General features: G+C 38.1%; 6 protein-coding genes across 6 annotated transcripts; 3 read left to right on the plus strand and 3 right to left on the minus strand.

Moving 5' to 3' along the window:
* Nucleotides 1–255: 255 nt before the first annotated feature.
* L201_002113 (gamma-glutamyltransferase) lies at nucleotides 256–2904 on the plus strand (the record flags this gene model as incomplete). The annotated part of the gene is made up of 7 exons (XM_066217891.1): nucleotides 256–1138; nucleotides 1211–1314; nucleotides 1384–1391; nucleotides 1465–1675; nucleotides 1742–1827; nucleotides 1897–2726; nucleotides 2825–2904. The coding sequence occupies 7 exons, from the start codon at nucleotides 256–258 to the stop codon at nucleotides 2902–2904; spliced, it is 2202 nt and encodes a 733-aa protein (XP_066073988.1).
* A 711-nt stretch (nucleotides 2905–3615) lies between these two features.
* Nucleotides 3616–8175, plus strand: L201_002114 (uncharacterized protein; the record flags this gene model as incomplete). Its single annotated transcript, XM_066217892.1, has 6 exons — nucleotides 3616–5434; nucleotides 5485–6888; nucleotides 6986–7216; nucleotides 7307–7564; nucleotides 7643–7833; nucleotides 7912–8175. 6 exons carry the CDS (start codon nucleotides 3616–3618, stop codon nucleotides 8173–8175), a joined length of 4167 nt encoding a protein of 1388 aa, XP_066073989.1.
* A 584-nt stretch (nucleotides 8176–8759) lies between these two features.
* Nucleotides 8760–13283, minus strand: L201_002115 (uncharacterized protein; the record flags this gene model as incomplete). Its single annotated transcript, XM_066217893.1, has 7 exons — nucleotides 8760–9263; nucleotides 9338–9475; nucleotides 9539–11037; nucleotides 11088–11290; nucleotides 11345–12207; nucleotides 12262–12505; nucleotides 12568–13283. 7 exons carry the CDS (start codon nucleotides 13281–13283, stop codon nucleotides 8760–8762), a joined length of 4167 nt encoding a protein of 1388 aa, XP_066073990.1.
* A 499-nt stretch (nucleotides 13284–13782) lies between these two features.
* Nucleotides 13783–15450, minus strand: L201_002116 (uncharacterized protein; the record flags this gene model as incomplete). The annotated part of the gene is made up of 3 exons (XM_066217894.1): nucleotides 13783–14126; nucleotides 14196–14307; nucleotides 14365–15450. 3 exons carry the CDS (start codon nucleotides 15448–15450, stop codon nucleotides 13783–13785), a joined length of 1542 nt encoding a protein of 513 aa, XP_066073991.1.
* Nucleotides 15451–16289: 839 nt separating this feature from the next.
* L201_002117 (uncharacterized protein) lies at nucleotides 16290–19811 on the plus strand (the record flags this gene model as incomplete). The annotated part of the gene is made up of 11 exons (XM_066217895.1): nucleotides 16290–16435; nucleotides 16503–16609; nucleotides 16678–17057; nucleotides 17136–17674; nucleotides 17758–17906; nucleotides 17992–18137; nucleotides 18227–18628; nucleotides 18724–18890; nucleotides 18978–19164; nucleotides 19285–19383; nucleotides 19470–19811. The coding sequence occupies 11 exons, from the start codon at nucleotides 16290–16292 to the stop codon at nucleotides 19809–19811; spliced, it is 2664 nt and encodes an 887-aa protein (XP_066073992.1).
* Nucleotides 19812–20361: 550 nt separating this feature from the next.
* Nucleotides 20362–21997, minus strand: L201_002118 (uncharacterized protein; the record flags this gene model as incomplete). Its single annotated transcript, XM_066217896.1, has 3 exons — nucleotides 20362–20756; nucleotides 20821–21041; nucleotides 21117–21997. The coding sequence occupies 3 exons, from the start codon at nucleotides 21995–21997 to the stop codon at nucleotides 20362–20364; spliced, it is 1497 nt and encodes a 498-aa protein (XP_066073993.1).
* Between the last annotated feature and the right edge of the window lie 1134 nt (nucleotides 21998–23131).

Below are 23131 nucleotides of genomic sequence, written 5' to 3' on the forward strand. Positions count from 1 at the left end.
AGGATATGGCCGAAGGGCGAAGGCCGGAGAATGACAACATTAAGTTAATAAACGAGCAAGATCTTAGAGTGAATGAATTAAGCCCAGGAAAATCCTGTGGTTACGATGAGTATGGTATCACATTATTGAAAACTAACGCTTGTCTTGCATTTGACAGACGTATTCTACTATCGTGCTGGACCTGTCTGACTGAGGACTGACAGATCAGAAGGAATCAATCTTACCTTCTTGGCTGGAAGAGCGCGCGGTTCCACCATGTCGTCCTCGACACCTTTTAGAAGATCCGAAGAGATTGGAGAGACAAATCCTTTATTGAATGATTCAATTGAACCAACAACGGAAAATGATAGACCAAATATACAAAGACAAACCTCTCCTGCTTGGCAATTTTGGAATCATCCACCTTTCAAGAGACAAGTTCATTTCGCTAATCAACCTGAATATCAGTCATCACCAGATTATCATGATGATGATGATGATGATGATGAAGAGGATTTATTACCCGTCTCAATGAATGGTTCAGGTAATACACATATCAAACATCATCATCACCATCATCATAGACCATTGTGGCAAAAGTATGGACAATATGTTATGTATATTTTACTATTGTTGATTGGTATAATAATAGGAGCGATATTTTCAAGAGAATTGATGAAAAGACAACAGGATTTAGATGATGGACCGATGGTACCTCCTGTATGGGAATTACCACCTCCTACAGGATTACCAAGAAATGAAGCATATTTAATTGAAGCTAAAAATGGTGCCGTCGCATCAGAAGATGTGACATGCTCAAATTTAGGTTTATCAATATTAAAAAATAAAAATGGTTCAGCTGTAGATGCAGCAATAACAACTACTTTATGTATTGGTTTGTTAAATGCTTTTTCAAGTGGAATTGGTGGTGGTGGATTTATGGTTATTAAAATCCCAAATGAATATAGATCTGACAATAATATTGTTGATGAGATAATAGAAAATGGTGAAGAAAAAGTTATTTCAATCGATTTTAGAGAAACAAGTCCAGCAAAAAGTGAAAAAGAAATGTATGGTGTAGAAAAAGCTGGTAGAATAGCTGCTCAAGTTGGTGGTTTAGCTATTGGTGTTCCAGGTGAATTGAGGGGGTTAGAATTGGGTAAGTCATTTTCATCCATCTATGTAAAGGTCCAACATGGTTATGAACTAATGATGAATTCGGGCTCCCCAGCGCACTCAATGTACGGTAAATTACCTTGGAAAGAGGTTGTGATGCCTGTAGCGGAGCTTGCAAGAGGTTGGAAAGTTAGTCGAGAATTGGCAAGAAGATTGAGAGTAAGTATGGGTCCTGTTCTGAAAGTTTCTAGGTGCAAAGCTCATTACCCTACTATTCTCTGTGTTTAGGTGTTTGGGTAGGTTCAATTCGGGATGATCGTGTTCGTTTATCACGGCTTTACTGATGTGGAGTTTCGTTGTCTAATGTAGTCAATTTATGCTCACTTCACCTACATGGGCAGCGATCTATGCACCAAGAGGACAGCTATTAGTTGAGGGAGATTATATACAGCGGATCAACTATGGTAAAACTTTGGAAAAGATAGCTGAAGAAGGCGCTCAAGCCTTCTATCGAGGCGAAATCGCAAATAGTACTATCAAGACCATCAGTGCTGCAGGTGGAATCATGACTCTGGACGATGTAAGTTACGTCTCAGTTTCCAAAGGCAATGTGGGAGTTGTACTAAATATTGGAAAATATTATCAGTTGAAAGGCTATAAAGCAAGAGCTTATCCAGCGATTCATTCAACTTTCATGGGCAAAGAGATATACACAACTGATGTCCCTTCATCGTGAGCTTCTCATCATCATCACAATCACATTTTCCCTCTCGCTGATTTATCTTGTGCAAAATTCACTAGTGGAGGTATACTATTAGGCTTCTTGAGAATTCTAGAACCATTCAACATACCATCAACTGGTGGACTGACAAATCCGTTGAACGTACATAGATTACTTGAAGCGATGAAATTTGCTTTTGGAGCTAGAAGTGAAATCACTGATCCAGCCCCGGAATTTGGGGGTAATTTAACTAGATTTAAAGAATATTACGAAGGAAATTGGGCTGATGAAAAAAGAAAAATGATTGATGATAACCATACACACGAGATTGATTATTATGGATTACAACATGATACACCAATTGATCATGGTACAACGCATCTAAGTGTTTTAGATCAATGGGGAGGTGGAGTCAGTGTTACATCAACAGTTAATTTAATTTGGGGAAGTCATGTAATGGATCCCAAAACAGGTATAATATTTAATGATGAACAAGATGATTTTTCTATACCTGGTGCATCAGATGCATTTGGATTATGGCCTTCACCATGGAATTATCCACAACCAAATAAAAAACCTTTATCTTCAACTTCAGCTTCAATCATTTTAACTCCATCGAAATCAAAATCAAAATCAAAATCAAAATCAGATTCTTCAAGTATATATGCTATAATTGGTGGTTCGGGCGGCTCGAGAATTTTCCCTTCAGTAGCTCAAGTCTTATTAAATTTGTTTTCAGGTTTAGATATTTCAGAATCAATAGAAAAATATAGAGTACATAATCAAATTGTACCTCCGTTAACTACTATTGAAGTTGGTCCTGAAGGTCCTCCAGAAGATTTGATCAAGGATTTAGAGGCAAGAGGTCAAAAAGTTGGTCAATTCGATGTCAATATTGGTATTTCCGAAGGTAAGCTTTTACTCTCCATTAATCATGCCTTTAAGAGATAACAAAAAACAAGTTGATGTTTTGGAACTTGACATTTTTCGTTTTCACATTAATCGTAGTCCAAGCTATTGTCATTGAAAATGGGACGATCTACGCTTCAAGTGATTCAAGAAAGAACGGTGTTGCTGCTGGATATTAGAAATCAGTAGGATATGCGATGTCAACATAATTTACTAAACTATAGATTGGTAGTCTGACATTTTAAGGGCGAGGTAATTATGATTGGATATATTGCTTTTATGGCAATACGGGATATGGTCTGGATAGGAATTGGGATTTTTCATCTTTCAATAATATAGATCTTTAGAATACATCTTTTCTTGCTGATCATGCATCGCATTACATCTGCACTTACATGATTTATGCTAATCCACATTAGCTTTCTCTAAATGAGGTCCGATTAGCAAAATTCGATCCAATTACGATGATTTCCTAATGATGGTTTCTTGACCTAGTCTATTTCCGATGGAAAACCAACCTTGCTTAATTACCCTGAAAAGATAGTGTTGTCTCATAACCGTTAGTTAATGAGTAGCTGTTTCAGAATTGCTTTACTCCTGTCTTTTGTTCTTTTCTTTCATTGTACTTAAGGTACTACTTTGACCGAGAATGATTTCGTGTCAACAAATGATTTTCATTTCCACACTCAACGAAGGTCGACAAAGGTAGATGTGTTGTCATATGATACTACATCAGTAATACACGATCCAAGATCCAAGGATCGTCCATGAGTTTCCAGACTACCAATAATCGGTTTCATGATTAATTTGCCAAGAGAACAGAGCGTTCTTTTTCACCGTCTCGTTCAACGACGTTCGAGAGCATCTCTATTACACCAGATATAGTGATAATGTCATCTTTATCATCTTCACTTCGACCTCAGCCTATGACTCATTCACCTACATCTTCAGCATCATCACAAAATACTACTCCTACTTCACCTCATTTCGCTCAACATCTACATCATGCTTCAACCCGACATCCTTATGCGTCCATTCAACATCTTGAACCACAACCACGACATCAATCATCCCTCAATTCGATATCAACTTTCGCAACATCGACATCATCCGTGAATCTGATCCATCATCCTAGACCACCTACACCACCATTATTACATCCTCCAGCTGGTCAACCATTTATGACATATTTGAAAGGATGGGGTCAACAAGAACTTATTGCTTTTTTAAACTTGTATAGATGTGGTCAATATGCCTCAGCATTTCAAAGACATGATATAGATGGAAAAGTATTATTAGATTTAGATATGTCAGCTTTGAAAGAAATTGGTATAACTAAAGTTGGAGAACGAGTTAAACTTTTAGGAGGTATAAAAGATTTAAGAAAAAGAGCTGCAGCGGGTAACCTCAACTCATCATCTTTATCGTTAAGATTGAGTGCTAGTAGAGCTGGAAGTATAGGTAGTATAGCTACTCCACCAAGTGAATCTACAGAACAAATGGTACCACCTCATTTACCTGATCCAATTCGATCACAGTCACGTTTAGCTCAACCCTCTTCAGCCTCAGCTTCAAGCTCTACAAGAAGGTTGAATACTTCTAGACCACCTCCTTTAGACTTACAGCAATACAAATCATCTAGACCTCTACCTCAGGCATATCAGAACAATCTTCCTTCCGCTTCTTCAAACAGATCATCATCCACAACACCGAAGCCCATCCCATCTACCCAACGACCCAGTTTGACCTCACAATCCAGCTCAAACACCACAGTGACCCTTTCCAACGCCAACTCCAATTCGGTCCCAGCTCCAAATGGTACCAAACAATTGAGCCTGCGTCCTCCACCGTCCAGAGATCCCGGTAGACGATCGCCTAGTCCAATCAATGTGGATTCTGCTAATTTCGCTTCACGTCCTCTACCACCAGATCCAAGCGGATCATACCAATCTTCGGCGGCCGAATACGCTTCAGCGTACACACAGCAACATCAACATGGTAGACAGACTCCAACTTGGTCTTCAAATGATGGTCAATATGGTTTACCTAGAAATCCAGCACCAGGTAGTGGATCAAAAGGAGTACCCGTAAGATCTAACGATTCTTCTCATCGCAAATCGCCCAGTGTATCCCAAGTAGGAGGTACAACGCCAAAACAGAATAGTCCAATCAAAGGAAAATTCACGAATATGATGGGACTAGGCGGAAGATCTACACCTCAACAACAACAACAACATCCATTTGCGGCAGCTAGCAGAAGTAAAGAAGAACTAGTACCGAATTCTGATAATTTAACTTCAAGTACTGGTAGTTTAGCTAACACAAAAAGAAGTATTACCCCTACACCTGGATATGTTGTCGGTGGCAGGAATGGAGCCTCCTCATCAGATAGAACAAGAAATAGAACTGGAAATGAATCTTTAGCAAGTACAAATACAGTTTCATCAAGCAATAGTAGAGGAGCACCTTCTTTAGATGATTTAAGACGTCAATTGGTCAAATTTGTTAATGCTGAAGATGGCACAATGCGAACCGTTAATGTTATGCATGTCACAAGTGGTGTAGAAGTTTTGGAAAGAGCATTAAAGAAGTTCGGGAAATGGGGTACTGGTACTCATGTACATACAGATACAGAAAGTGATGAAGACGGTGAAAGGTTAGAAGTTGATGGATGGGGTGTTTATGCAGAAAGTGATCCGGATAATGATTGTGAGCTAAATAATCAGCTAATTTGCCTGGTAGCTGACTTGATCCTTCAGCCGTACCACTTTCTGAGGCTGCTTTACTCGGTATCTGCCTTTCTCATCGAGATGGTACTGCCATACGCGAAAAGGGCCTTACTTTACGCCGGACCAAGAAGTTACAAAATCGAAAGAATATGAAAGACTACCTTGGTGAAGCTCCTCCTCAACCTATGTCACCCACTTCCCCTACTCCATTCTCTGGACCAAGGTATGGGGAACATACCAACCTACTCACGCCTATCAAATCTGCTGCTTCCAAAAAAATGAATCGTGCTAGTACAGTCAGTGTCATGTCTGGATTAGGTGTACCGATGCCTGAAGTACCCCCTTCACCAAGTACGACGACTCGAAGTCCTTCTTCAGCAAGTTTCCTCAGTACCAAGAAGAAATCAGTATATAATTTCTTTGGACATCGACCCCCTTCTGAACTTATTTCCAATCATTTAGCTGAATATTTCCCTTCTGCTAAAAGGAAAGATGTTGAAAAGGCAAGACATAGTATGTTAAGAATGAGTAGTGGACCAGGACTGAAAAGAGGTAGTATTGCGCCTTCTGAATCAACTGGAAGATTAAGCTTTGATTCTACTTTTGCTCCATCTATAAAGAGATCTAGCACTAGAATTATAGATCCTCTTGCGGAAGCTAAAGCTTCTCCACCTAGAAGAAATGCTAGACCTGGTAGTAGAGGTACTACATCAATGATTTCATCGCCTCCACCAGCAGGAACGATACCAGAAGAAGAAGCGTCCGAGATTTTAGGGGAAGAACAACCACCAAGATTATCTGTATCAAATGACGATGGTACAAAACAAGGTAGACCTATTATAGATGGTGAATCTGATGCTGAATCTTCAGCTTCAGTAGGAAGTCAACCACCTTTATTACCACCATTCCAACATTCTGGTGAATCATTAGCTGAATCTCTAGTTGATTTCCAACCTTCTACTATCAAAGTGAATCATTCTGCTAGACCTAAATCAGTCAAACTGAAAAGGAGAGGATCAGAAGAATCTACAAGATCACGATTTTCAATGTTATCATTAAATCAATTACGTAAAAATCGTGATAAATCAGATACTGCATCAATGTTAACTGTTGATGAGATAACTGCAGAAGTTGAAAACAGAAGAGCTTCAACAATAATATTTGAAGATTCTGATGATGATGATGATAATAATGGAGAAGCCCAAGAAGAGATTATTTTACCTCCTCCAGCATCGGTATCGGATCCTAGTCTTCCAGAAGAACCTGAATTAGAGAATGAAAGTGATAATGGTGATAGTGATGGTGATAACGAATCTGAAGAGACTGAGACTGAATCTGAAACGGAAACTGAAACTGAGTCTGAGTCTGACGAATCCGATGAAGATGAGGATGAAGATGATAACGAACATGGAAAAGCATTTACTTCAACTGGATGTAAGTCATTTTGGGATTCCAGTATCGACCCAATCAATCTGATATCTTTGAACCGCTCCATAATTCATACTGATGCTGAAAACCCACCTTCATATAGCCAAACGAATCATCAAATGGATCAAAGGTGCATTGATCGGTGCAGGTTCCTTCGGATCAGTATTTTTAGGGATGGATGCTCATTCAGGTCTTCTGATGGCTGTCAAACAAGTTGAATTACCTACTGGATCAGCAAGGAATGAAGAGAGAAAGCAAAGTATGGTTTCAGCCTTGGAAAGAGAGATTGAGCTTTTGAAGGAGTTGCAGCATGAGAATATCGTACAATATCTTGGTAAGTTCGCTATACTCTGAACAATCTGGATATGCAAACATGAAGGATATTTCACTGGGAAGAAGCTAATGATCCATTTTCACGTGATAGATTCATCAGCAGATGGTAATTATTTAAATATTTTCCTTGAATACGTTCCTGGTGGTTCAGTAGCTGCTCTACTCAGTAATTATGGTGCTTTTGAAGAAGCTTTGGTTAAAAACTTTGTTAGACAGATTTTGACTGGTTTAAACTATTTACATGAAAGGGAAATTATTCATAGAGATATAAAAGGTGCAAATATCTTGGTTGATAATAAAGGTGGTATCAAGATTAGTGATTTTGGGATTAGTAAGAAAGTTGAAAGTAGTGAGTATTCGATGAATTCTTTCTTCTGAATACATGCAATCTTATTAATTATGTTGTCTTTCGTTCCCCTTTTTATAGACCTTATGACTGGACCCAAAACCAATAGACCTTCATTACAAGGATCAGTCTTTTGGATGGCGCCTGAAATTGTCAAACAAACTTCTTATACATCTAAAGCGGATATTTGGAGTGTAGGATGTTTAATAGTTGAAATGTTGATTGGTAGTCATCCTTATCCAAATCTAACTCAAATGCAAGCTATTTTCAGGGTGAGTGATTGTATCTGTACCATCAGTGATTTTGAGAAAAATGAATACTAATCTATGTGATCGATTATACACACTTAGATTGGATCGCAAACACCTGTACCTGAAATACCACCTGATATATCACCTGAAGCAGCCGATTTTTTAAGACAAACTTTTGAAATTGATCATAATGCTAGACCGACTGCCGCACAATTGTTAGAACATCCTTTTATAGCTTTACCATCATCGAAAAATTCTAGATCAAGGGACAATGTAATTTCAATTGCTGATGCACAAAGAAGAATGAGTATGGCTATGGCTAGTGCTAATCAAGGTATGGGAGGTTTGATGAGTAAAGCTTGAAGAGAATAATAATAATATAGAACTTTATGATAAACACAATCCGGATTAAAAAGGAGTTCTCTTGGACAAGGCGGTGATTTAATCTGTAATACTATAGTTTCCACTTTCTCCGAAAAATCGAACGATGTATCGACAATCCCTTTTAATGACCAAATCTTTAACGATAAATACAACTCTAGTAAATAACGATATATGTATATAATTCAACGTAGAATGGTGTATATGCATTTTTGCCTTCATATAAAAGTATATATGTATATGATTACAATTATTACAAGGATGTCTAAAAAAAGGTAATAAAAAAAGGTAATACAATTGAGATGAACAATGCAATTAGATATGATATTTGTATTCGATCGTTGGGGGATTTGTTTGATGTATATGATATGGTATGGTATATGTTTAAATATGCTAAGGTATAAATGGACAAATGTATGAAAGAAAGTTTTTGAGTGAGATATATGCGAAAACAAGAGATAAATTCCAGAGAAGAGAAAAAAGTATAGTATCTATAAGAAAGCGCAAGTTATCTAAACAGTAGATCTTTTTCCCTTTATTTAAGACCTTTTTTTGAATTATGTAGTCTAAGAGAAGAAATAAGCAGATTCTCTAACTCTATCAACATTAAAAACACCTCTAGGTGGAGTTGGAGGTAAAACATCAGAAAATTTAACCCAGTTTTGTTTACCTATTCTTTCAGTTTTTAATTCAATTTTTTCTTTTTTATTTGAATTTGAATTTAATTCAGATAATTCTGAAGCTAATTTATCAACTGATAAACCCATTTCTTCTGCAGCTTTTTCTTCTTCAGCTTCAGCTTCAGCTTCATGATTATTTGATAATTCTTCAGCTTCTTTTTCAATTGTTTCTTGATTAAATTCTGCATTTTCTAATAAAGATGTTGCTGATGAATCATTATTACTATTGTTACCACTAATACCAGAAACATCATGATCTTGTAATTCACCTAAAACAGCAGATAATTGTTTTTGTCTTTCCAATGCTGCTTCTTTACGTTTTGCTGCTGTTGTCGATATCGTCTTGGCACTGTTGACTGGTATTCGATGATCACCATATCGTTCAATGAACTGAAAAGGATAGCAAAAATCAGCGAACAATTCTCCTCCCAGTAGACAAGTGATATGATGTATGTATAACTGACCTCTTGTCTCAATTCACCAACTAAATCTTGTGAATGTAGATGAATGAACGTATCTCTAATCAGATCTGACATTGACTCTACAGTTGATGCGTGAGTCCAGTATGAATCATGTACACTTGCAAACGCAATGTTTTCTTGCTACGAACAGTATGATCAAATAATTAGCTTCATATTCAATGATTAAAGAAGAATGTTACCCACTCTACATTTCAGTGCAGTCAACAGCATATGAGTAGCATCCAAGGAATGAATGAAATTAGGTGGGAAAGCAGTAGCCTGCTTTTGTGGCGAAACTTCTGATGGAGCATTCGGGTCGGAAATGTAAACAGTCTGTAAAGCAGTCATAATTTGTTTCTTTTGAGCTTTTCTATAAGGTTGAACAACAGGTAAACCTAATGGAGTTGTCCAAACTACACTTGTCATAAATTCTTTTGTTGCTCTAGATTTCACTTTACCAGTTCTTAATTTTGTTGTTAAATTGTTGGCAGCTTCTTCAACTCTATCTGAAGGTACAGATCTTGAAATTAATTTTGCTGATTGTGTTAACCAATCCATAATTGCTTTTGCTCCACTGAATAAATCTCCGATACAATTTAACACTGTTTTGGCTATATATCCAGAAACTAGGAAAATATGTTCTTGTGCAAAATCCCCTCTAGCATGTAATTGTTTGGCAATTTGTTCTCTCGCTCCAACAAATGTTACTCCATATACTGTAGTCATAACCGTTTGTTTAACAACTTTTCGACCTAATGGTTTAGTGATCAATTTCGCAACTTCTAATCCTTTTCGTTTATCTTCTTCAATGACTTTATTGACAATATCAACGACACCAGTATAGATATCTGCAGGTCTATCACCTTTCTCTAAATTAACCGCTTTTGCACCTCTAACATCACCACCTAATGCTGCATAATGTTGCATACCATTACAAGTACCATCTTGATGAATAGGTAACGATGATTCGTATTGAGTTGGATCAGGTGATCGTAGTGCGTTGGCGATTTCGAAACATGTTGCTAAACATTGCCATGGATCTTCAGCTTTAAGCCACCATCGATTTCCGTCTAAAGGATGATCAGCTGAATCGAAAATTTCAGCTTCTCTTTCTTGCGCGAATCTTCTTCTTTCCTCAAAACTAGCTTTATCGAAACCATACACATTCGCTAAATGAATATATAACCATTTTAAACCAGCTTCACCTAAAGGTTTCTTATTACCAAAAGTTAATAAACCCCTACATAAATCATCTCCAACTGGACTCAAATGTGGTGGAATTGGATATGCTCTACCTCTAAAATCCATATTATGTGGTAAATAAAAGGTATCATTTAAATACGATCTTGCAATTTCAATATTATAATTGAATTTACATCTTTCGGCATGATCTTTTCTTTGTTGTCCCATAACAATCTTCATTTTATCGACGTAAACTGATCTCTTCAATGGATCTTGATCACGTGAATCTGGTTTTTCAGGTATGTCATAAACTGATTTTTCTTCTGATGCTGGTATATCTGCTATGGCGTCTCCATTATTCCATGCACTCAAAACAATATCAAAGACTTTTCGATTGATAGCCCAAGGCGTTGATGACAAGACGTCTAATCCATGGAAAACAGGTTCAAGATGACCTTCTCGTGATGCTTGTCGAAGATACGACTGCTGTTCGGCTGATTCTTTGAATCGCATGATAGGAACTACAATTGCGGTCAGTTACCACTGATGTTGACACTATCAACACACTCACCAGAATGAAGCAAGTATCCTCCCTGATTGTGGGAGGTCCAAGGTCTAGGTTCGACAAGCATAGGAAGATGTTTGGGGTGGATAACAACCCCGACATCATCTCTAGCCAATCGTCCAGCAACGACGGGGTTGAGCTTGATTACACCAAGTTTTTTGCCTCGAATGTACTCGTAAGCATGCGTGAAGGCGGCTTGTTCCTCGGTACTATATCAACGTTAGCTTGGTATTATCGGCTGTGATAGGGACAGCTACACTCACATCTCTTCATCCGTGATAGGGTTCCTTGCGGTTCTTTGTACCTTTGCCACTTTCAACAGAGCATCTACCAATTCGGATCCTACACCAAGTTGAGCCATCTGTGACCAAGCAGGAGTCCAGACTTGATGAAGATCGTCATGCATAGTCATCGAAGAAGAAGCTATCGTTTCGCCGACTTTTGGATTGTTCAACTGTTCACCAATTCTTCTCCACACAGAACCGACTAGTTGTCTTGAAGGTTTTTGAGTTTGTGGATCAATAGTTTTCAACCAATGATGTGAATCTACACCAGCCACATTTTTGATAGTCTCTGCTCTAAATTCAGTTTCAACAGCTTTACCAACTGCTAACATTCCTCTTAAAGCTTTCATTCCATCTGCTATACCACCTGATCCACTCATTCTCATGATTTCTAAAATTGTAATCAAAGCTAATTTTTCAACAGGTAATAATTGTAGATACATTAATAAAACTGATTTTTTCATTTTTGTAGCTGCCGTATATTTCGATGGTGTTAAATCAATTTTATCTTCAGGTATTAATGATTGTTCAGCTTGTAAAGCAGATATCCTCTGTTCTAATTCTGTAGTCAATAATCCTAACCATCCATGCATCCATCCTTGCAATTGACTTCTCTGTAAAGTTGGGTTATCTCCAGCACTTTGTAACCTTTTCGATGATTCTTCTAATTCAGCACGAGCTGCCTGTAAAGATGCTTCTTCTAGTTTACGCTGTCTATTCAGTGGTAGAGATGCAGATGAAATGGAGGATAGGGTTGATCGAAGATTCGTTATGGCAAATCTTGCTTCAGGGGTAAGATCGGATTCTGATACATTGGCGGCCTTCTTGCTTTTACCGGCGGTCTTCTCTAGTAATCAGCAACAGCACTGGTAATGATCTGCTCGCTCATAACTCACTTCCAAAACAGGATTGACCTCGTCAATGACCTCCTTGGCTATCTCCTCCCGGCGCTGCTTTTCTATACCTTGGAATTCTCTGACAGCATCTTCTAGCTGTATCATATCATGACGTCTTGCTGTTTCTGTCAACGCTTCACAAGCTAGTGGGATAGCTGATGGTTCCAAGCCTTCTAGGAGTAAAGAGACGGGTAAAGAAGGATGGTGAAGATAGGGAATGAGTGGATCTAGAGGGGATTGAGAGCTAGACCAGTAGGAAGGTTAGAACGGATTTGCATGATTATGGCGAAAATGAGACGAGCTTACCTGATCAAACCATTAAACCAACCTTGATAAACTTTCAAACCACCTTTTTCCAGACCCATTGGTTCTTTAGCAGCGAAATTACCATTCACACCTTCCCATTGAGAAACCAATCTTTCTGCTCTTTTTCTCCAGTTCTCAAACGCTATACCTTCCGATTCTTTACCTAAACTTGCAACACCTTCAATAACTCTTGACCAAACTTCTGCATCTGGAATTCTTCTTAAACCTGAAGCGGAATCTTCTAATAATTGTTTAAATATTTGATATGCTCTAGGTACATGTTCAGGTCTTCTCAGACAGATTGAAATCATTGAAATTGAATCTATAACTCCTGTAGGTGGATATAATGTTGATTGAACAGAATTTGGATCACTAGGCGTTATGTCATTAGGTAAAGGCGAAGGTAAATGTAATAATGGATGTTGTCGACTTGGATAAACTGATCCCAAACTAGAAGATGAACTAGAGCTAGTGATTCCCGTCCTTATACTACTTCTGGGTTCTAAAGGTTGTGGAGAAGATGCTTGAGAGGATGAAGAATGATGATAATATGAAGGTGTATCGTCGGATTCTGCTAATTGAGCTGCAGGAGGTGATAATCGTGGACTGGATGGATTAGTGAAAGATCGAGATACTGTAGGGATTTGTCGTAACACTAGCCGGGATGAAAGGGGAGCTGATAAGCGAGCTCTAGCGATGGCTCGTAGAGGTATCATTTTGATAGATGTCCAGTTTGTTCGAGTAATTGAATGCTTACAAACTGGTCTTGAGTAGTGGCAAAGCTAGAAATTTTGGGTCGATCCGGTCGTGCGATCGCTTTGTGCGAGATTCTATTCACGATTCGATGAAGAATTCTCGAGCGTACTGTATTACACTAATGCTATTAAGCTTTTAAAGCCTGTAGCTGTCTTCTCGGAGCGACTTGGGCTATTTATACAATGTATTCTTGATTGTTTCTTACGGCTTGAAAATGTTAAAGATATGAGTACTAGATGATGTCTGTAGAAATGTAATAATCAGAAAAATAGTTTAACCTTTTTTACGTTAACCCGAAATAAAAACGTATCCTCAGATCACGTGACAAATCTGATTTGGTACAAAATAAAAGCTCAAGCAAGCAAAGTGGAAACAGGATATACTGCAAAGATGGTGATATCTTAGCCTTATGCATAGCTTTTGTTGAAAATATATACCTGTAGGCAGTGCATCTTATTGCTACAGTATGGTAATCAACATACCACTTAACAAACCAAAAACGGTCCAGCTAATACCTCCAAATCCACCCAAACAACTATGAGTCGTTCTGATAGCCCAGTCGGATTTGGCAGGATCATCAGCCATTATAGTTTGGATCCCCATTGCTTGTTCCGCTACTCGTGTTTTGACAGCTCTTGTAGCTGAGCTATCATCTTCGTCAGGATCATTCGATGGACTACCACTCAATGTTTGGGTTGGAGTTGGGCGAGCTTCCCGAGATGACAAATTCTCTCCGGAAGAGGGATCATCAGTCGCGGCGGCGTTAGAAGTAGCGGAAACATCAATACATCCTTGCTGGAAGCCTATTCAGATATTTGACAGCAGAAATTAGCAATAATGAATTGGCAATAAACTGACGGAATAAGTCTTACCGTTATAAGCATTCATTTGTACATTACTATTAGATGAAAGAACGCAACTCGAGCAAGCTTTAGCGCTGGCCATTGTATCAGTGGTACAAATACAACTGTCATTGGTACAAGTCTATCAATCTGATCAGCTTCAAAATTCACGTATCAGAGAGTGTGACAGAATACTCACTTCAGCCAAATATAGCCAGTCTTGGCAATCATTTTCACAAGTAGGATCAGCAGTTGAGGAGAAGAAGGTGTGAGCTGAATCGAGTGCAGCGGTAGATGAAGCGTTTTCACCCGAGCCAGGTTGCACAATAGTTGATGGATCAGTTGGAGATGTAGCTTCATAGCTTGGTTGAGCAGTAGGTCCAATGTAAGTTATGACTGAAGTCGGTTGACCATCTTGATCAGTGGTTGTTACAGTAATTATGCCTGATGGTAACTCATTCACGGTTCCCGAAATGTTCGATCCATTTGAGCTGTTTCCTTCATTATTGGGGATCCGTAAAGCTACTTTTCCCATCGAATCACCTGTTTCTCCTTCCTCATCAGTATTCGTGTCGGATGGATTCTGCGTTACAGTTGCTGTGGCTATTCTAGTACGTGTTCTCGTAGCTTTAAGTGTAGCAGTTTCAAGTTCTTTAGCCAACATATCAGTTAAAACATCGTAAGTTTGACTTGTATCTTGACATTCAACAGTCAGAGTTTGAGTAGGTTTTATATAACCATTAATAAAACAAGCTGCTATATAAAGATTGTACTCATGTATTATATCTTGAGTGGATATACACTGTGCACATAATTGAGCTTGATAACTTAATGAACAGAAACATTGGTCGTCTTCACAAAATTTGAAAGATTCGATGTAATTGTAGCATCCGCCTCCAGCTGAATCACAAAATCCATTTTCTGTATGATCAGAAGAATTAGGTAAATTACATGAATTTTGAGCTATTTTATTGATTGTCGAAGCTACAGGTAAGATTGAATTGGTGGAATTTGTATCTTCACATTCATCTTCGGCTTGGTGTTCGGTAGAAATGGGATTTTCTTCATGCGCTAAAGCTGAAGTGGGTTGTTTGTTTGCTGCGTCAGGAATGATAGTTGATATTGTTGGGCTGTACGAAGCAATATCAGATGAAGCTATGTCAACAGACGCATCTGGAGTAGATCTAGCTGAAACGGTTTTAGGAGGAGTCCTGATGGTTTGATATGCATTTACTATATGTGTGCTGAGTATAATGGCGGAAATGATTTTGACAGGTGTCAACATGTTATCTTATTTTCGCCTTCCTCGTGAGGAATCTATTTTAGTTTTGAGTTGAGAAATTGTAGTTGTAAGTTGTATGGTTGATATTGATTTTGCTTTTTTGTTTACTGTTTTGATAGATGCTGATAGGGAAGCTTTTGTAATGATGTGAGTTGAAGATTAATTATACTTGATTTTATCTTGTCCCTCTAGAGTATAAGAGGGTCTTTTTTTGTTGTTTTTACTGTTTTTGTTAGAATGATGGTATAAAGTAGACATACGTCTGGATTATTGTTCTTCATATCACGTAGACATTACCTATACATTATAGCAACATAGTTGACCTGATCGTCTCAAGTGGATTGGAGGTTATTTCGCATATTATTGTGAACATGCACCCTTTGGTAATTTGTTACGCGTTCCAGCTGAAATGAAAGGATCTCACCTGTTTCATCCATTTTAGTGGTCACCTTTGCCAGCTCAAGGTTTAGGCCATTCCATATCGTCGAATATCGTCGAATTTCAGTTGATAAAGCGATGAGATCATTTCACCGTAGACTTATTCCTCAGTCATTTTAGCTTTATGGAATGGGTAGAAATCAAAGCCAGGAAGAAATATGAAAACGTAATGTTCATCTTGGGATATCTGAAACCGGATGCAGTTGGCGTACCGTCATAGCTATGATCGGTGATGTACCCGTTGTAACCGTTGATTGACATGTCAGGCATGCTTTTCTTTCTGTTAACATCATTAAGCATATCGCTTTTCATTTTGGTTCATCATTCAATATCCAAGTCTTATCCCCTTCATAACAGTAGTGAGGCTAAAGAAACACAACAGCTTGGAGATATCGAAAGGGATCATGACAATTAGTAATACGTTGGATCTCTTGCTAAACGATCCTAGCCCTTCAAATCTACTGCTCAACCTCAAAGGCCTCAAGAATGGCGTTATAGGAAATACATGGAAGAAAGTAGAAGTTGCAGAGAATGAAAGATTACTAAACTTGTAAGATCTCATCTATACTCCTCGATATAGATCGTAAATATGCTCATGACCAGCTCATTCAATCTAGCTTATTGTCACTACTTGAATATCCATCTTCTTCCAAGGATGTTGACGCGAATACAGCTTTGGAACTAATGAGCGAAACAGCAGTAATCATAGGAGCTTTAGCGAATGGTGAGCTTCTTTACACTTCGTCCTTTGTATGAACGAACCACAAGTTAGCTAAAATATCGTTGTCATAGTTGGTAACTTGACACTTCAACCATTATTATCGTCATCAACACCTTCCTCCCTACTGAAGTTGATAACTTCCCTCATACAACCATCATCTAACATACCTCAAATACCTCAAAAGCAATTAGATAAAATCCTACCTCACTTACTAAGAGCTTTGCGTAATGTCTTAGTTTCTACTGCTGATATGGTATGGGGACATATGTGGGGAGTTGGAGCTGAAAAGAAAGTTATAGGTACTGGATTAGTGGGTTTGGATGTTGGAAGTACACATACTGAATACGGTAGTCCAAGTAACGGCAAAGGTAAACAGCCTATCGGGAACGGCAGAGATACTAGATCGAGATTAAAAGGTGATGCTTCTGGAGCCTTGAGTCTAGTATTTGAGGTGAGTTTCATTTGGATTGATCCAGCCTGCTGAAGGAATTACTAATGTTTCATCCTTACCGGATCGTACAATATAAAGCCTACAAACCTCTCAACATTATTGTCTATACTTGAGAATTACTCAGATCCTCAAATCCTTTTACCTTTATACCAATTGTTATCAAGATTAATTGCACTAGCACGACATAGGATAGCTTTGATAAACTGGTCACCTGAGATGGTCAACTCATATTCAAGCTCAGATCCTGGTCCCTCATCAATATCAATGAAAATTTCTGAATCACAATCAACCGGTAGAATACCATTCATCATTTCACATCTACTAGATACTATCTTATACTCGACTCCGCTTTCGGGAGGGAACAGCTATTCGACACGTAAACCGAATACAAAATTGATTGAAGCTTCTTTAGACCTCTTAGCAGCTTTAGTCAAAGGTCAATCATCATTATCAAACTCTATCAGATCATTGAATATTTACGACGAAGGAATCAATAACGATGATCGGGATTCAATGGAAATCGATGATAACCAATCAAATAAATCTGACCTTACAAGTATTTTGACTGATTTAGTAATGACTGGCCCGACAAGTGTAAGGATAGCTGCTGCTAGCTGGTAAGTCATCACTTCGCTTCTTAGCTTCATCCGTTCATCTATGTGAACACGAACGAAGTATGCTAAGGGCCCACGATTTGTAGCTTGACCAACGTCATCAAAGCTGATAGAGGTACGAGAGCATCGGATCGTATAAGATCCACTGTGATCAATTATCGATTATTAGATGAAATAATCAAGCTATTGCAAACTGAAGGATCAGAAGAAAGAGTCAAATTGTGCTTTATACTTGGTATGTAGATGAGCCCATACTATGGGAACAGAAGAGACGTTCTATAGCTGACACTTTGCCATATGGCCATACTCCTGCATCGTAGCCGCTCTTGTCTCCGATGATGCAGCTTTACAGAAAGCAGCTGCTGAGAAGGATTGTCCTGCTAAATTGATCAGTATTTTACTCGCTTTAAGTCAAGATGAGGAGAAAGGCGATATTGGGAATGATTTAGCTTCACGAAGTAGAGAAGTGAGTTCTTCAACGTTTGGAATAAAGTCCAAATCATCGTCAATTTCCACCTCACACTACTTTGAGCTAACGTAGTTGTGTTTCTATAGGCTTGTCTGTTAGCATTAGCATCATTAGCAATGCAGCATGAGTCTACAAGAACATTTATATCGGATCACACACCAGGCGTGTTACCCTATATATTAAGTGCATTATCATCACCTTCTTATGGAGTCAGAGCTGCAGCATGTCAATTGGCAAGAGCGTTATCAAGAACAGTCAGTATAGTAAGAACAAATTTAGTCGATAGCGGAATCGGATTAGAAATCTTCAGATTACTTAAAAGGGAAATCGCATTGAATAAACAAAATCAATTACAACAATTCGAAATTGAAGGTATCGATAACAGTGCTGTTGAAGGTGAAGGTGATAGTGATAGAATCTGGACCGTTGAAGTGGCTGCTACAGCTATTATATGTAATTTGATAGTTGATTTCTCACCTTTGAAAGTTGTAAGTGAAAGTCTAGCTCCTCTTGCCATTCTTGTCTTCTTGAAGACGGAAACATTCAAGTTGCTAATGATTTTTCACTACGCTACTCTATCAAGGTCCTTTTGAACGAGAATGTTTTAGAAATATTATGTGATTTGACGAAATCGTCCTATGAACCACTAGCTTTAAATGCTATGTGGGCATTGAAAAATTACACTTATCATAGTGTCGAAGCTGGTAAATCGATGATTGGAAGTAACTTAGGATGGGATAGGTTGAAGAGGTGAGTGATCGATGCGTTAATCTGATAATGGTCTTGGATGGTGGCGACGCTTTTAGCGAACTAATGTGCAAATCTACGTTTTAATAGCTTGTTATCGTCATCGACGACTTTATCGTTACGAATCCAAGCATTCGCAATTACTCAAAACTTGTTTGCTAATTCAAGTACATCAGAAATCACGAAAACTATTGAATCCTTTGGTGGCGAAGATGATCTACTTGGTCTGATCATTGAAGCTACGAAAGATAATCAGGATGTTGATTTGAGGATACCTGTAAGTTTAGTGACCGATGATGACATTTCAGATATACATTTTTTTCAAGAGCATTTTGCCTCGATAAGTGATAGTTGGTGATGGCTGATACATCTTGTTCTACTTCATTTCATACGACAGGCTTTATTTGTGTTATCCAATCTATCGTTAGGTAGTGAACGAATAAGGAATGCTGTGGTAGGTAAAGTGGAAATCTTAGAAATACTTTCAAGCTCACTTGTAAGTACAAATTTCCAGCTTTGACTACAACTCACATTATTGTTGTAAAACGTCTCAATTCAACTGATAGTAATCATTGTTTACAGAATTCATCATATGATTCAATAAAATTACCTACTTTGAAAACATTAAGGCATTTAATAGAATCAAATTCAAAACCCTCAAACAGTATATCGACACCTACGAATAAAAGCTTTTCAGGTAAACCAAGACAACAAATGATTGATATATTTCAACCATATCAATTGAAATATAGATTAAAAGATTTAATTGAAAATTCAAAATCTTTAGATATATCTGAAAATTCAACTGGTTTATTAGAGATTCTTGAGAGGGAAAAAGGGCCTTCGGGTAGTAGTAGTAATACTGGCGCTGGCTCAAACACCGAGTTTGGTGTTAGCAGTAATGCTAATACAGTTGGAAGGTAACTTAGATATTACTTTCATTAGTCCTGATAGTCTGGGAGGTCTGTAATGATAGTATATGGAATTAGAGGTTCACCTTTAAGGTCGGAGAGATATTCCAACATAGTGTATTAACGCTGTGGATAATCACAAAGTTGTAGCTTATCGTTCGAACCAATTATGCAATGTTCGATTCCGCATACCCATTCCATCGAGGTATTCTAAGTCAATAAAATGAAAATAATTTCATGCATGTTTAATTACTTCTTTCACTTAACTATACTCTACATAAATGGAAATATCATGTATTCAATTACGTTTGATTTATTGTATATATATCATTATAGCGAAACAGCTCGTTTATATGTGGCTACAGTGTTTTTGGTAAATAAGGCGGATGGGAACGGGAAAGAGAATCGCACGTCGAACACGAGTTGGATTTTTTGGTATGATAGAAAGACATGGTTTATGTTGAGAGGGATGGTGTCATAATCAAATATCTTTTTCTAACCCTTTAGATTTGTGATGAAAGATAGTGATATTTCTCTCCCACTAAATCATCTTCGTAACCAGTTTAGTGAAGTTCACTAACAACAGCGAAACCTTGACCTTGAGCATCAGCTCTAGTAACTTGATCATGTTCTGATGGAAGTGGGATTGAAGCAGCCATAGTGGTGTAGCCTTGAGGTTGAACAGGTGAATTTACGGTTGACAAAGAAGGTTTTGAAGTTGGTGGTGTGCTTGCTGTTGAAGATTGTCTTGGTGCAGAATAAGTTGATTGTGATTGACCTGTTAAACCACCAGTACCTCCTGATGAGTATGACGATGAAGGTGGAGGAGCTGATTTAGCTGATCTTTGTGCTGTGGCAAGTAAAGGTTTGAATACCCGTTCGTGGACTTGTAAAGCTCCTTGAGTTCTTGGATGAAGTAAATAGGCAAGGAATAAAAGCTTGACGGTAAAGTATTGAGCTGTAAAAATGTCAGCCCGTCGTATAACAATAAAGGTTGAAAACGATTACAAGATTACACTTACGAACTCGTCTTTCGAGGAAACCAGCCATTAAACTTTCGAGAGTTTGGATAGCACCAAGTACAACAAAGAATGATAAAAGTGATTTAACTTTTTGATCATTGGCATCGGTATCAGGTTTATCAAGAGTATAAGCAGCAAGGTAAGTGGCTGGGAGTACAGTCAATAAATTGGTGATTGGTTGAGCAAGTCTGAGGATGTTTAATGGAATAAGAAGGATATAACTACAGGTTGAGGACAAGTCACTCAAGTCAGTGTTCGAGTCTCTGAAGTTGGGGATTACTATCATAGCTACTTACCCTAAAACACCACCAACGACTAAAGCTACTCTATCAATACCAGTTCTTTGTTCGAGATCTCTTACAGTTTGTGATCTACCTAATTGATCTCTAAATTGTTGAATATAATTATTTGTTGTCTTTTTAGCATTTTGAATTGCTGGATGATCTGCAGCATTATTTAAATCAACTGATAATCTTTTAACTCTTTGTCTAATTCCTGTAGCAGTTTCATTTGCTTTTTGTGATGCTTGTGAAGATAATTGATTGACTTTATTTGAAGTTTGATTAATAGTTTCTTTTGTTTTATTTGATGCTTGTTGAGCAGTTTCATTAGCTTTATTTGATAATTCGTTTGTTTTATTTGAAGCTTGATTAATAGTTTCATTGGTTTTATCTGATAAATCGTTTGTTGTTGATTGAGCAGATTGAGCAGTTTGATTTAATTGGGATTCAGAATAACCTTTATCAAATGATAATCCACTTGAACCTGTACCACTTAAACCAGAATTACCAGATAAAGTTGGACCACCAGTTGAACCAGTTGATCTTGCGTGAATATCAGCGAAATCTTCTTGATCACCTCTTGTATTGGTGTTTAAACCAGAATAGACATTAACTTCTGGGTAACTTGCTTTTGTTTCTCCTGTAGTAGAGGCTGTACCTGCACCAGCACCAGCACTGGCGCCTGAAAGGAATGGATTATTGAACCCAGATGGTGCACCAAGTTGAGGTGCTGTATGAGTTCCATGAGGAACACCCGCACCATGACCTGAACTAGTTGGTACTTCAGAAGTTGTCAAGCCTGAAGTTTCGTTGAGGGCTGGTTGTCTTGATGTGAGATCAGCAGCAATAGCTGGACCTCCAAATGGGTCGGTGTGAGCTGATGTAGTTGGGTCCATTGTATCTATGTGATTTCTAAGTAAATTCCAGTGATGGTTGATTGTATTAATAAAAGAAGAATGAATAGAGAGAGTAGCTCTACAAGATATATATACTATGTGATGGAGTGTGAGAATAGTTAGGAATGAATGGAAATGTTAATAAAGTACTGGAATCACATACGCATAGTAGGTGAAAATGATGGTGTTGATGTGATGTCATGCACGGATAGGATGGGAAAACTAGCTACGTACTTGAAGGTCGTCTGACGCAACTGAATATGAATAACCGGTGACGATTTGTAGAGTGACGATTAGGCACCGTATAATGACCGCACTTCTCAATCTTTGATTTTTTGATTTTCATCCTTTTTTCTTCTTGATTCTTTCACCCTTGCGCTGATTCACATAATCGTCTGTATGGTGGCAGCTGGCAGGATTAGTATACGTGAAGAGAACTATCACAGCTAATTGGAACCATACATGCTTACCTTATGGATGAATTTAAAACATGTTCAGGTCAATTAGGGTATCTTCGAAACAATTGACTGTGTAGGTGGTCGTTCTGTCTGTGTCTATGAGGAGTCTGGATTATCTGTGAAGCATAAAATTGGCAAGGTAGCATTATCCTTTGTACTTTGTACTTCGCGCCAGAAGCCACTTTTTCCCATTCTGTGACCACTGATTGTGTGGACCGAAGAGTGGCTTTCATGTACATGAATGTTGGAGTGACTATACAAGTAGCCCTGTTTCGGGTGAATGAACCGAAAGGAGATAAAAGAGAGGTATCGTATTTTGCGCTTAAGTCTTGTCATCAGTCGGTCACATTTATAAAGCACTCTTCGATAATTGATGTAGTGAGTAGTGATACGTGGTTCATCTTCACAAGCAAGAAAATTCAGCAATGTAGAGTATCGTTTCTGACTCTTCTTTCTGTTGTATCCAACGTCTTTCTTTGACAACTTGACTACTCTCGTAGGCATGACTAAATCTGAAATTATGGAATTTCAATTTGAACAGATGATGCTTAACTCACTTACAATGTGCGAGTACGGTTATAAGTTAGGCAACAGTGTTTGCATCTTATCATACTTTCCAGAGTTCTCACGGAGATACAAATTTCCTTTGGAAGTCGAAGACACTTCAGAAATCAGT

The sequence above is a fragment of the Kwoniella dendrophila genome, chromosome 2, assembly GCF_036810415.1.
Source record: "Kwoniella dendrophila CBS 6074 chromosome 2, complete sequence".
Classification (NCBI taxonomy): Eukaryota; Fungi; Basidiomycota; class Tremellomycetes; order Tremellales; family Cryptococcaceae; genus Kwoniella; species Kwoniella dendrophila.